This window comes from Palaemon carinicauda, chromosome 29 (genome assembly GCF_036898095.1).
Source record: "Palaemon carinicauda isolate YSFRI2023 chromosome 29, ASM3689809v2, whole genome shotgun sequence".
In the NCBI taxonomy this organism is placed as follows: domain Eukaryota; kingdom Metazoa; phylum Arthropoda; class Malacostraca; order Decapoda; family Palaemonidae; genus Palaemon; species Palaemon carinicauda.
Genome location: NC_090753.1, coordinates 58,687,509 through 58,702,508, shown reverse-complemented (window position 1 = coordinate 58,702,508; position 15,000 = coordinate 58,687,509). Strand labels below are relative to the sequence as shown.

Here is a 15,000-nt window from a genome sequence, read left to right as displayed (position 1 = left end):
AAGCATCAGAGGTAAAAACCAGATAGAAATCTCTCTCTCTCTCTCTCTCTCTCTCTCTCTCTCTCTCTCTCTTTTTCCTTACTATACACAAATCTCTCTTCTCTCTATTGGTCGGCTCAGATCACCTTTCCCGGGAGAGCCAGAGTGAAGCATTGGGACCCGAGTTTTGGATTGAATTTTACCCCCGAACATTTCTTTATTCCTTCTCTCGCAGATCTCGAGAATTCGCGAGAATTTACCGAACCGTCGAAACAGTGACTCGGAAGCTGAATATGAAATTTAATTATGATAATAATGGTAATAAGGATGATGGCAATAATAATTATAATTATGAATAATAACAATAGAAAATGATAAAAATGATAAAAACAAAAGCTACTATAAGCTTTTGTTTTTATCATTTTTATCATTTTCTATATTGTTATTATTCATAATTATAATTATTATTGCCATCATCCTTATTACCATTATTATCATAATTAAATTTCATATTCAGCTTCCGAGTAATAAGTATAGAGAGATAAAATATCAACGTAAAGATAAATATAATACCAATAAACGAGAGAGAAAGAGAGAGTGAGTATGATAACTCTCCCAATGCACTTCCTCTCGCACGTTATTCACGTGAAATGTGACGTTAAAATTGCATTTGTTCCGGTCAAAGAAAACAGACTGAACTATCTGTTGCTATGACGTCATTACTTCTGCCAACAAAGTTGGAAGGTTATATTTTCGCCCTTGTTTGTGTGTTTGTTTGTATGAGTGTGTGTGTGTTTGTGAACAGCCTCCTGGCCAGAATTTTAATCGTACAGTAATGAAACTTGTAAGGATTAACTGTTATGTAAAAAACTGCCAAATATTAAATTTTGAAAGGACAAAGGTCAAGGTCACGGTCAAGCAAAATGTCCAATTCACGTAATCAGCCATAGGTTTGGACATCGTTGTCACAGAGACCTCAAACTTGGTTCATATTTAAGTGTATGAAAATCTTCGCCAATTAATACATGTTGAGGTCAAAGGTCAGGGTCTAGTAAAAGGTCGAGAAATAAGCTCCCGCATTGGAAGTCTTCGCTCTACTGATTGCCCTGTGGCGGGATGTTGCAAAACAACCCCCACACCCTTGATCACACTAACTGACAAATGTCTCCTCTGCACAAACTTTCCCCTTACGTTATCAACTGGACTCTTGGACCGAAGGAAAATGAAAACAAAACATAACCTTAACACTATATTCTTAAAAGTAAACGCAATCAAAATTATTATTATACTTGAAACTAAAGATATCATACAGACAACACAAAAAAACTTAACATACGAAATAAATAACAAATACCACATTCACATAAACCCGGAGAAAAAATATCAAAACTTAAAACTAAGATGCACCACAACCAAATATGTTTATATACTGTATATATTTTAGGGACACCAATACAGTCGTCCACACACTGCCAACTGTCTTTAATGGCAAACTACCACAGCTCTGTGGGTAACACTACAGCAAGGGCCAATGTGCCATAGCTGCCTCCCTAATCGGGGTCGTAATCATCATCGTCATCATCGTCATCCTTATCATCATCATCAATAACCGCAATCAAAATTTATTCGGTCCGGGTCATCAACATTTAACTAAATCTGAACAGTCGTATCCAGTTCCTTATCATAAGCCAGGTCGTCAATCAATATTCAAAATATAAGCTCTCCAAAGGAGTTAGCCTCTCCAAAGGAGGAATCACGGCCTGCCAATATAAAAAAGAAAAACACTTATGAACACTCCTAACTAACTGAACTATCGCACTATAATCAAAGATAAATAATAAATTGTTCCTATCATTCACAATCACTATAAGCAAAGATAAACAAAACTGTACTTACTTAGAAAATCAAAAAACACTTCCAACGCTGGTAAGAAAAATATATATAATCCAGCGTTCACACAACTGCCTTCAGCTGCAGTTAAATAAAAAAGCATTCGCCCCGAAACATTCACCACTGCCGTAACCTAACTAAAAACATAAACAAACAATCTCATTTGTACCAACAGTCTTTCCCACTACAAACAATCATTCGCTAACTACCACTTGTTCTTCGGCGCGCACCGCGGACACACAAACACACACACACACTCTCGCGCGATTTAGCAAAACTAAAGCAAATGAAATTCTCTCTCTCTCTCTCTCTCTCTCTCTCTCTCTCTCTCTCTCTCTCTCTCTCTCCTCTCTCTCTCTCTCTCTCTCTCTCAGGATTTGGCAAAAACAAAAATTAAAATAAAGCAAAAATAAATCCTCCACAGCCCCTCTAGTTCCGTATAGAAAGAGTTTGCTATTTACTTTATTTCGTAAAGATTATATCAATATAACTATTTTCTTTTTTAGGGTAATATATTTTTTCCTAAAGTACTGTACATAAAATTCACAAATAATTGAAAGAATAATTTCACCAAGTTACAACCTCGATCCCCCTTACCCAACCCCCCCAACCCCACCACACCCCTTTCCATCCCGGTCCCCGTAGTTGACACACGGCTGTTCCTTTTACCTCCAGAAAAACCTATTTTTTTTAATTCTACGATTTTAGTACATTCTGGTACTCAAAGAAAGTTTATAATAACATTTGTTTCCTAATGCTTGGTGTAATTTATCCCAATTTGTGTTAAAATATGTGAAAAGTTACAAAATTATGCATTAGAAAACAATCTCCTGTCGTTGACTTTGGCAAGTGTCATTAAATCTAGATTTACCATCACAATACTTTATAATCTTTTTAGTTGTTAATATCATTTACTTATAAAATATATATCTGAAAAAGAAATTTATGTTAATAAATAAGTTTCGATTCAATCACTTGGTAATTATTTGAAAACAATGTGAATAAAAAACTAAGCTAAAACGATACCTTTCCTGAGAATAGAAAATTGAGCTAAAATGACACCTTTCCTGAGAATAGAAAATTAAGCTAAAACGACGCCTTCCCTGTAAATAGAAAATTAAGCTAAAACGACACCTTTCCTGAAAAAAAGAAAATTAAGCTAAAATGACACTTTCCTGAGAATTGAAAATTAAGCTAAAATGACACCTTTTCTGAGAATAGAAAATTAATCCAAAATGACACCTTTCCTGAGAACAGAAAATTAAGTTAAAATGACATTTTTCCTGAGAATAGAAAATTAGGCTAAGACGACACCTTTCCTGAGAATAGAAAATTAAGCAAACACGACACCTTTCCTGAGAATAGAAAATTAAGCTAAAACGAAACCATTCCTGAGAATAGAAAATTAAGCTAAAACGACACCTTTCCTGAGAATAGAAAATTAAGCTAAAACAACACCTTTCCTGAGAATAAAAAAATAAGCTAAAACAACACCATTCCTGAGAAGAGAAAATTAAGCTAAAATCACACCTTTCCTGAAAATAGAAAATTAAGATAAAACGATACCTTTCCTGAGAATAGAAAATTAAGCTAAGACGACACCTTTCCTGAGAATAGAAAATTAAGCTAACACAACACCTTTCCTGAGAATAGAAAATTAAGCTAAAAAGACACATTTCCTGAGAATAGAAAATTGATCTTAAACAACACCTTCCTGAGAATAGAAAATTAAGCTAAGACGACACCTTTCCCGAGAATAGAAAATTAAGCTAAAACGACACCTTTCCTGAGAATAGAAAATTGATCTAAAGCAACACATTCCCTGAAAATAGAAAATTAAGCTAAAACCAAACCATTCCTGAGAATAGAAAATTAAGCTAAAACGACACCTTTCCTGAGAATAGAAAATTAAGCTAAAACAACACCTTTCCTGAGAATAGAAAATTGATCTAAAACAACACCTTCCCTGAAAATAGAAAATTAAGCTAAGACGACACCTTTCATGAGGATAGGAAATTAAGCTAAGACGACACCTTCCCTGAGAATAGAAAATTAAGCTAAAACGACACCTTTCCTGAGAATAGAAAATTAAGCTAAAAAGACACCTTTCCTAAGAATACAAAATTGATCTAAAACTACACCTTTCCTAAGAATACAAAATTGATCTAAAACTACACCTTTCCTAAGAATACAAAATTGATCTAAAACTACACCTTTCCTAAGAATACAAAATTGATCTAAAACTACACCTTTCCTAAGAATACAAAATTGATCTAAAACTACACCTTCCATGAGAATAGAAAATTAAGTTAAAACGACACCTTTCCTGAGAATAGAAAATTGTATCACCGAAAGGTGTTCGATCTAAAATGCAGTTTTTGGGATAATGCCTAAAAACTCTCAAGGCTAAAATTGAGTTAAAATTACATTTCTCTTCACAAAGTGTGATATTAATTAGGTAAAATAACATCTACCTCTCAAGAAGAGTGGCACAATAATGAACTAAAAAGGCATCCATTTCTCAAAAAATTTGGCAGTAATTGCGGTATAATAGGACCTGTCTCTCAGGGAATGTAGCATTAATTGAGCTAAAATGCCAAAATGACATCTGTCTCTAAAGGAGTGTCAAACTAATCGAGTTAAAATTACATCTCTCTGAAGAAGTGTGGCAGTAATTGAGCTCAACGCATCTGCGTCTCAAGGAGTGATTCGGTAATTGAGCTAAAATAGATTTGTCCTCGGAATAGAAACTGGAGCTAAAATGGATCTGTCCTCAGAATAGAAAACTGAGCTAAAATAGATCTGTCCCAAAATAGAAAATTGAGCTAAGATGGATCTGTCCTCAGAATAGGAAATTGAGCTAAGATGGATCTTCCTTCAGAATAGAAAATTGAGCTAAGATGGATCTTCCTTCAGAATAGAAAATTGAGCTAAAATAGATCTGTCCTCGGATTAGAAAACTGAGCTAAGATGGATCTGTCCTCAGAATAGAAAATTGAGCTAAAATAGATCTATCCTCAGAATAGAAAATTTAACTAAGATGGATCTGTCCTCAGAATAGAAAATTGAGCTATAATAGATCTGTCCTCAGAATAAAAAATTGAGCTAAGATGGATCTGTCCTCAGAATAGAAAATTGAGCTAAGATGGATCTGTCCACAGAATAGATAATTGAGCTAAGATGGATCTGTCCTCGGAATAGAAAATTGAGCTAAGATGGATCTGTCCTCAGAATAGAAAATTGAGCTAAAATGGATCTGTCCTCAGAATAGAAAACTGAGCTAAAATAGATCTGTCCTCAGAATAGAAAATTGAGCTAAAATAGATCTGTCCCAAAATAGAAAATTGAGCTAAAATAGATCTTTCCTCAGAATAGAGAATTGAGCTAAGATGGATCTGTCCTCAGAATAGAAAATTGACCTAAAATAGATATGTCCCCAGAATAGAAAATTGAGCTAAGATGGATCTGTCCTCAGAATAGAAAATTGAGCTAAAATAGATCTGTCCTCAGAATAGAGAGTTGAGCTAAGATGGATTTGTCCTCAGAATAGAAAATTTAACTAAAATGTGTCTGTCCTCTGAATAGAAAATTGACCTAAAATAGATCTGTCCTCAGAATAGAGAGTTGAGCTAAGATGGATTTGTCCTCAGAATAGAAAATTTAACTAAAATGGGTCTGTCCTCAGAATAGAAAATTTAACTAAAATGGATCTGTCCTCAGAATAGAAAATTGAGCTAAGATGGATCTGTCCCCAGAATAGAAAATTGAGCTAAAATAGATCTGTCCTCAGAATAGAAAAATGAGCTAAGATGGATCTCTCCTCAGAAGAGAAAATTGAGCTAAAATAGATCTGTCCTCAGAATAGAAAATTTAGCTAAAATACATCTGTCCTCAGAATAGAAAACTGAGCTAAGATGGATCTGTCCTCAGAATAGAAAATTGAGCTAACACCGTTCTGTCCTCAATAAAAAATGAGCTAAAATGGATCAATCCTCAAAATAGTAAACTGAGATAAGAGATCACCTGTCTTTAATTAGAATAGATAGATATATCATCATAATTATACTAGCAGACACAAGAAAATCCTCGGCCTCTTTCGAAAACTTCTATCCCTGAGGAGTCATTTGATCTGCGAGAGATTAATTTCTGCCAAGAGTGTCAGTCAGTTGGGTTATTTCCGTAAGGTCAGGAGTTACATGTAATAAAAAAAAACTTTTTAATTTCAAACATACTTCGAAAAGTGGAAAATTTAATCTCTGGGGATGATGGCATATCTCACAGAAATTAATTTCTCTTATTGGAGACAGCCAGGGATTTTGCAAGACTACGGAGACATGATTATTATTATCATTATTATTATTGTTGTTGTTGTTGTTGTTATCATCATCATCATTAACGTTATTGTTATAATTATCATTATTATTATTATCTATATATTAATACGATAGCGTGCATGTTATTCATTTTGTGTGTCACGCTTTAAAGAAAACGGAAACAATTTCATGGTATACTCGTGTGTCACGCTTTAAAGAAAACGGAAATAATTTCATGGTATACTCTTACAAATTCACATTAGACTTTGATTACTTAGCCAAAGCACATCTTACATAGTTTTCCCAATTTTGTCTTTAGCACCTGACTTTTTTTTTAAATATTAGACAAAAAATTGAGTGCTATCAATTTCCATAAATTAGATTATAAAATTAATCTCCGGCCTTTTCGTTTAACGACTAATCCCCTCTTATTGTAAAAGATTTCTCATAATTCTGATCACCCTTTGCTTCAAATCTTGCTTGACATTACTCAATCTCCCGTCCGTCTATCATATTCAATGACCATTAATAAAGTGACTTTCGATAAGGTTGGGATCTACCTACCACAACCTTGCTTTACTCATGGAGAACTTTATGTAGCCTTCTCAAGAGCTAGGTCTATGAACAGTGTAAGAGTGAAAATTTGTCCTCAGAATAATTCTACTCATGGCCAGAGAAGAGAAACTACCTTCACTATATATATTGTATATAAAGAGGTTTTGTAAATTGTTTCATGTACTGCTAATTTTTTCAAATAAATATACAAGTCAAATCTTATCACATTTTATTCAAACCTGTATAGGTTGGAACAAGATAATTAGTATTGAAAATATAATTTCGTGTAACTTACACGGGTTCCGCTAGTTATTATTATTATTATTATTATTATTATTATTATTATTATTATTATTATTATTACTATAAATTGTTCCACGAAATTAAATAGGAAGTATATCATCAATAGAGAATCTTATGTAAGTCATATTTCACTGTAGCAGATAGCTTAAAAGCAGGATGACTTTAATCCTGTGCTGCAGACGAATAGACACAGTCAGCCTGGAACAGGTTAAACACAGTTAAAAAACAATGGTCATAATATAATTAATTAATCGATATGGATATTCATTAACGAAATTACCATTTTGTCCGTTTCCGTGCGAAAGTTAATGTTGATTTTGGATGGTACTAACACTGACAGTAAAAAATACAGCTACAATGGAATAGTCTCGTTTTATGTATTGCTGTATCTAATAGGAAAGAGAATAAAGGCAACTCAGACTTAGATAAGCGAGATTGAACACAATGTGGACGGTGGCAAGTGTCCTAAGAACTTATCTTACTGGTTATAGGAGCTCCCGGGTTGGTAATACTTAGCTCTCATAACTGCAATTGATACATCTTAATGCGAATTACGCCCAATGAGTCAATATGGCTAAAAATAAAAACAATATCGTGCTCAAATTAAAAATGCATATGCATAATATATATATATATATATATATATATATATATATATATATATATATATATATATATATGTATATATATATATATACATATACATATACAGTATAAATTTTGCACATTTAAACGTGTTTCTCATATTTCAACTAAGCCATATATATCAATACAATAAAGTCTGGATTCTCTTAACGACCTCGGCATCAGAGCCCCAGGCGAAATCATTCAAAGACTATGGTGTCGGTAGGCCCAGGATACCTGTATGACATTGACCGTACCACTCAGCACCCTGCTGGTCAGATACTATAGTCTTTGAGTGATTTCGCCTGGGGCTCTGATCCCGAGGTCGTTAAGAGATTCCACACTTTAATCTATTAATATATATGGCTTATTTGAAGTATATGTATATATATGTATGTATATATGTATGTATATATATGTATGTATATATGTATGTATATATATACATACATATATATATATATATATATATATATATATATATATATATATATATATATATATATATATATATATATACCAAAATACTAGCCTTAGGCATATGAGGTAAACGTTATATGTATCTCGAATTTTCCATGCAAGTCATTACTAATGTGTGCACCTTCATTATAAGATGTCAATTTAGTTTTGGATTTTAGAGAGTTAGAAATTACGGTTAAATTTCGAAGCAAATCAATATGCTAATATTAAGTCCTCGTTGTTATAGGTTTATTACAAAAAAAAACTGAAATGTTCAAGTAAACAATAACCTAAAATACTTCAGATGAAGAATTAATTGAATAATTGCAATTAAGTAAATTACACTGCTGATAAGATCTGCAATTAGAGTCATTAATAATAAGGATAATTATGATAACATTAGATGTAAAAGCTAATACTAATAATTACACGATGGATTATCAGTCCTTTTGTCTCAATAATATCTTGTTAATTAAATTACAAAACCAAAATATTGAATCCTTTGATTCTTTAATCCCAGAATCATTTCACAAAGTCGATCAAACTTCCCCAGAAGTCAAAACATCATTATTCATTGAAAGTATGAATAATCTCCTCCAGAGGGAAATGTATAAAGTTGTCTAATATTAATTTTGTAGACAAATTGGATTTTGTCCATTGAATTCACCTTACATCTTTTAATAAAATTATCAATAAATTGGGATGATTATAAAATCAATGTTTCCGATAATGAAAGTCTATTACATTATACAAATATAAATGAACAGACATGTTTCTCAATATTAATAAATATCATAATGATTGGCGTCCAATGATTATTTATGTGATCGTTATTGATGATTATTACTTTCAATTTACTGTGAATAACGTGCTTGACGCACCGCACCCCCCCCCCTCCGATAACGACCCCATAAAATAAAACTAAAAAATAGCAACAAAGTCAAATAACAACAGGTTCGTTCGTTCGTTCATTCGTTTTCGATTGCACTACTTTCCGTAAGACACGGGCTCTTGCGTTGGAAGCCCATATAAAAACACCAGGTAAATTGTGAAAGGTTTTTAAAAGCACTAAGAGTAAAGACCACAACAAACAATGAAAAACAACTAAAACATTGTACCCTATTCTATCTAATCATCGACCAATAATCAGTGTAACTATCTAACCTAGGAAGGAAGGTTTAGTACTCACCAATCAGCATACGAAAGTCCAGCTGTGGTTTCCAAACATCTCCCGAGTCTCTTCTTCTTCCTCGATTACATTGGAGAATCTGCTGAGCCTCTACTCAGTTCCTTAAATGCATTTGCTCCATGGGAGTTAGTAGGATATAAATCCCAAAGCCATGTCACTGACTTTTGTACAACTTTCTCTGGCCGCTGAAGGGAACAACTGGAAACCTCATCGGGGGATAATCCAAGAACATAAGTACTGGCTTTATCAGCTGTTAAAACAAATGAGCAAGTTGACTGACGAAAGTTTTGTTTTAAATTAAGCATTTTTGACTGATAAATATTCATATTTCCTTCACTTTCTTCGTTTTTCCGTAATGTATTTCTTACCTCTTTGGTTTGGCTATGATTCCTTATGCTATACCTTGCTTTTTCGTTTTATTCCATCTTTCCCTGAATTTTAACTCCCTACATTAGCTCACTACGGCACTCAAAAGTCCGTTGACAATAGCTCCCTACAACGGTTGGTTTTCGACCTTTCTCTTTGGTTTTTCAATTTCTGGTTAACCTCTAATCATCACATCTTGATATATTGGTTAAAGAATCTGTTAATCTAATCGCTGTCACCAACCTCAATGTCAATACGGTACTATCATAGATCATCACTTCCTACATCGTAGCCCACACTCCTAAGACCAAACATTATCGAGCATTTAAGCTTTACCTTGGAAGGGATAGCGTTATTCCTCTTAATTCAGGGCTTCTATGTCGACTTATAGACATTTTGCACAAACAAATTAACAAGAAACAACCCGACACATCACACAAAACCACAAAAAACTTTTGAGTCTGAAGAGCACGAAACGGGACGTTTGTTTACACCGGCCGAGGTTACGGGAAGGCTGTGATGTCATCATATCTTCAGCCTCTGATTGGCTGAGCGCTTCCCTGGCCGGACTGAGCTGGTGAATAAAACTAAATCGCAGTCTTGTGTTATGAATATTTTTCTCGGATATTATTCTCTAGATTCTAGCGAATATATATTCGATTCAAAATGCTTTGAAGAAAATTGTTTTATTTTTTTAAAAGTATTTAAAAAAGCAGGGTTATTCACGAGTAGAGTTAACTCTTATGAATGCTTTTGAATGTAAAATATAAGCATTTCATGTATAATGACATACCAGTATTGCCACTCAATTCCCAACTGATATATAAAGTCATTTCTTATCTGAGTAAAAATACTTGTTAGTTATAAAGCATAATCCTCTCTCTCTCTCTCTCTCCTCTCTCTCTCTCTCTCTCTCTCTTAGACACACACACACACACGCACACACACAGTCTCTAGTATTTGATCCCCAAACGGGACGTTGAAAGCTTTGATATGGTCATTTCATTTGATATAATCGGTTTATTATATAATTGGATATTATTCCGGCGTTAGTAACAGATATAATAGGCCCATGGGGCAAGGAGAAACAATATATATATATATTATATATACGTGTGTATGAATATATATATATATATATATATACTGTATTTATGTGTATAAATGTGTGTAAATGTACACGCATATATATATATATATATATGTGTGTGTGTGTATATGTATATATATATACATATATACATATATATATATATATATATATGTGTGTGTGTGTGTGTATATATATATATATATATATGTGAAATATAAGAAAACATATCCACATTTTTCGCTTACTTCTTTCATTGTCAATAACATGAAGACTTTTTCTTGAACTTCATATTCTTGATAAAATTAGACTTAATTTTGGTATGTGGTCTTGCACTCAAGAATATCACTAAGGTACAAATAGATCACTTGCCAAATATTAATCAATGAAGTATATGAGATTCGGAATTATAAATCAAATCATGACTTATTCGTTCATGCTTAATTAATGACTTTAGCCAGGGAATATCTTTAAGGAATATCTATCCTCTTATAATGACAATGGGAGGCTGGTGACTGGCGAAGCAGTGTGCATCAGAATGCAACAGCCTGCTTTGAATGCACAAGGTTCCATTGCATTCCGAATCAGGAAATGATTCTGGAGTCTTAAAAACTGATGTTGTGGGACGCTGTAGGAAGAGAGGTCTTTTTTCACCACAATGGTTGAACTCCAACGGGAATTTTGAACATCCATTAAAATTTCATGTGCGTTCTGTAGTATTTCCATAAAAGACAAAAATTTTAGAGAAATATTGTCAAATCTTTTTTTTTCTTGTTTCTATTAATGCACTTCCGTTATGTAAGGATAATAAAATTGTCGAGATGCCCTAATGAAAATCAGAGAGAGAGAGAGAGAGAGAGAGAGAGAGAGAGAGCGTAAACGTACCCCTGACATTTGTAGCATTTCTATATCAGACCCAAAAAACCAAGAGAAAAAAGAGAAGAGAAACGAAGGAAAACCGCAAAAGGTAAAAACCAGATGGAAACACCCCCCTCTCTCTCTCTCCTCTCTCTCTCTCTCTCTCTCTCTCTCTCTCTCTCATCCGAACAACTTTTTTCCCATCGCTTGTTTGTTTATTATTTTTGCTTCTTTCTTTTTCTTCCTCTACACTCTCCTTTCCTCACTAAACACAAAACTCTCTCTCTCTATTGGTGGGTTTAGATCGCCCTTCCCGGGAGAGCCAAAGTGAAGCATTGGGACCTGAGTTTTGGATTGAATTTTACCCTAAACATTTCTTCATTCCTTCTCTCGCAGATCTCGTGAATTCGCGATAATTTACCGAACCGTCAAAACAGTGACTTATAATAGCTTTTATTTTTATAATTTTTATTAATATCATTATTCAAATTGTTATTATTGATAATTATAACTATTGCTACCATCATTCTTATTACTATTATTATCATATTTAAATTTCATTTTCAATTTTAGAGAAATAAGTAGGTATAAACAGATCAAATAAAAGTTATAATAAGCGCATTGAATAGCAACATAAGAGAGAGAGAGAGAGAGAGAGAGAGAGAGAGAGAGAGAGAGAGAGAATTATATATTAAAGTAATGGTAAAGTTAAATATAAATACAAAAACCAATTTCTGAGAGAGAGAGAGAGAGAGAGAGAGAGAGAGAGAGAGAGAGAGAGTATGATAACTCTCCCAATACACTTCCTCTCACTCGTTATTCACGTGACATTTAACGTTAAAATTGCATTTGTTCCGCTCGAAGGAAACAGACTCAAATATCTGTTACTATGACGTCATTACCTCCGTCAACGAAGTTGGAAGGAGGTTATGTTTTCTTACCTTTTTGTGTGTGTGTTTTTTTGTTTGTGTTTGTTTGTGAACAGCGTCCTGGCCACAATTTGGAACTTGGATAGATTAACTTTTATGTAATAAGTTGGAAATGATTAAATTTTGAAAGGTCAAGGTAAAAGCTCAAAGTTATGGTCAAACAAAATGTCCAATTCACGTAATCAGCCATATGTTTGGACATTGTTGTCACAGAATTCAAACTTGGTTTATATTTGAGTGTATGAAAATTCACGCCAATTAATACATGTTAAGGTGAAAGCTCAAGGTCAAAGCAAAAGGCTGAGAAATAAGCTGCCGCAGCGGAGGTTTGCGCTCTACTGAGTGCCCCCTGTAGCTCCGTATAGAAAGGTTTTGCTATTTATTTTCGTAAAGTATAGATTATATCAATTAACTATAACTAACCCCAGCGACCCCCCCCCCCCCATCTCTCCGTAGTTGCTACAAGGCTGTTCCTTTTAACCTCCCCACAACTTTCCCACAAAAAGCGAGTTTTATTAATTCCATGGTTTAAGTAGAGTCTGGTATTCAAAAAAGGTTTATAATAAAATTTTTCTTGTAATGCTTAGAGTGATTTATCGCAATGTGTGTTAAAAATATGTGAAAAGTTACAAAATTCTGCATCCGAAAACAATCTACTGTGGTTGACTTCGGCCAGTGTCATTAAATCTAGACTTACCATCAAAATACTATATAATCTCTTTATTCGTTAACATTATTTACTTATAAAACATATATCTGAAGAAATGTAGGTAGCTAAGTTTCAATTCAAATGACTTGGTAATTATTTGAAGACACTGATGCCATTCGGACACGACACTTGCAACCAATCAGCTACCAGGAAACTTTTCCGAGCTAAAAGGGCACCGATGTGATTGAGTGCAAATGCGCCTCGGTTAAAAAAACCGAGTATAGTTGATAAGTCACTGATAGTTTATCAAGATACAACATTTCAAGAAAACAAATAATCACGTGCGTCGCTACAAATGTAAATCAGTCAGTCAATCTAGATAGACGGAGATAAATTATCGCGTTACAAAATTGGTAAATGTAAAGTTTAATCTGTTAATAACTAGATATCAACATTTTAAAAAAAGTGGAAAATATTAATTGTTATCTATAATCATTAATTTTACAAATTTCGAATAAATATAATACTCATAAACGGAATTGGTAATGTTGAAGAGTAAAGCCTAATCATACGGAAAAAATGTAAGAAAAACAATCAAATGAACATAAATAATAAGGAGAAAAGAGTGATAAAACAATGATTAATAAAACTATAGTTTAGAAGTAATTTCATCGATATTATGAAAGGCCCACCTTTATTAAAACAACGGTAAACAAGGTTAAACATCGGTAAAACATCGACAAATCGGTAAACAACCTAAGCCAAATGAGTTCCTCAGTCAAGTACTTATGTTTTAAATTCCTTATTAGTGCAGCAGGTTCCTTTGAAAATCGACCACAACAGAGTTTAACCATTACCAAACCGACAGAAAAATAACCTCAAAAAAACAACTAAAACGTTTAGCTGGGCTCCACAAGGCACTGGAAGCGGTGGAAGACCCAGTCCTACATGGCTGAGGACTATCAAAAGTGAAGTAGGGAGATGATGATGGAGAAGTATCAATTTAAAAGCTCGAGGATAGAGACGAATGGCGAAATCTATCCGATGCCCTTTGCGTCAATAAGCGTAGGAGGAGATGATGATGATGATGATAAAAACAACAACAATAACAACATAACACAAATTGTTCCTTTAAGAAAGCTAATTCAGGGATATGTCAGTTGTTGGCGTAAATCGAAAATAGCAAACATTCAAGTCAGAAGAAATGTCAGATTTAGACGTTTTTTCTGAAATCTGTAGCATGGCGAAATTACGATGAGAATAAGCAGCTGAAGACCACACAGGAGAACAATACTCGAAACTAGGTAGAATGAAGGAATTAAAAACACTTCTTTAGAATAGGTTTATCACAGAAAATCTTATAAGATCTCCAGATCTTCCTAAATAGTTTCTATTTCTTCCTTTGTATGAGATGTTGTTGGTGAATACGTTTGAATGATCTTCAGTTCATACTTCTTGTTTAGTTTGATAATCACCTTCTGGAAGCGTTGCTAAGGTTGTAGAGGCTGTGCAGTGAGTACATGGTGTTGTTGTAGCCAGTGATCTTAGCTGGTGGAAGCGTTCATATAACATTATAGAGGTGGTGTAATGAAAATTATTCTATGTTAACAGCAAGATTTTTTATTAGTAAGAAACCTCATTTAATTTTCTTTGTTCCTTTTATGACCTGTGAGCAAAATATATAACCCTCTTTTAATGTTCCCTTTGGTGGCCTTCGAGGGGATAAAACGTCCTATGGAAAGAACATGTAGAGCATAAAAACGTTCCAGAGATTGATTTAAGACTGAAAGTCGATA

The 15,000-nt window shown here is 33.7% G+C and overlaps 1 protein-coding gene and 1 pseudogene across 1 annotated transcript in view; both read right to left on the bottom strand.

Annotated features, from left to right (window-relative positions):
• LOC137622602 (uncharacterized) overlaps positions 1-15,000 on the bottom strand; it is a 551,390-nt pseudogene that overhangs the window by 458,799 nt on the left and 77,591 nt on the right.
• Positions 9,378-15,000, bottom strand: part of LOC137622146 (uncharacterized) — a 37,025-nt gene continuing 31,402 nt past the window's right edge. Inside the window, exon 3 of the mRNA XM_068352581.1 lies at positions 9,378-9,587. Within this exon, the coding sequence (XP_068208682.1) occupies positions 9,378-9,587 (210 nt within the window). The remainder of the gene's footprint in view (positions 9,588-15,000) is intronic.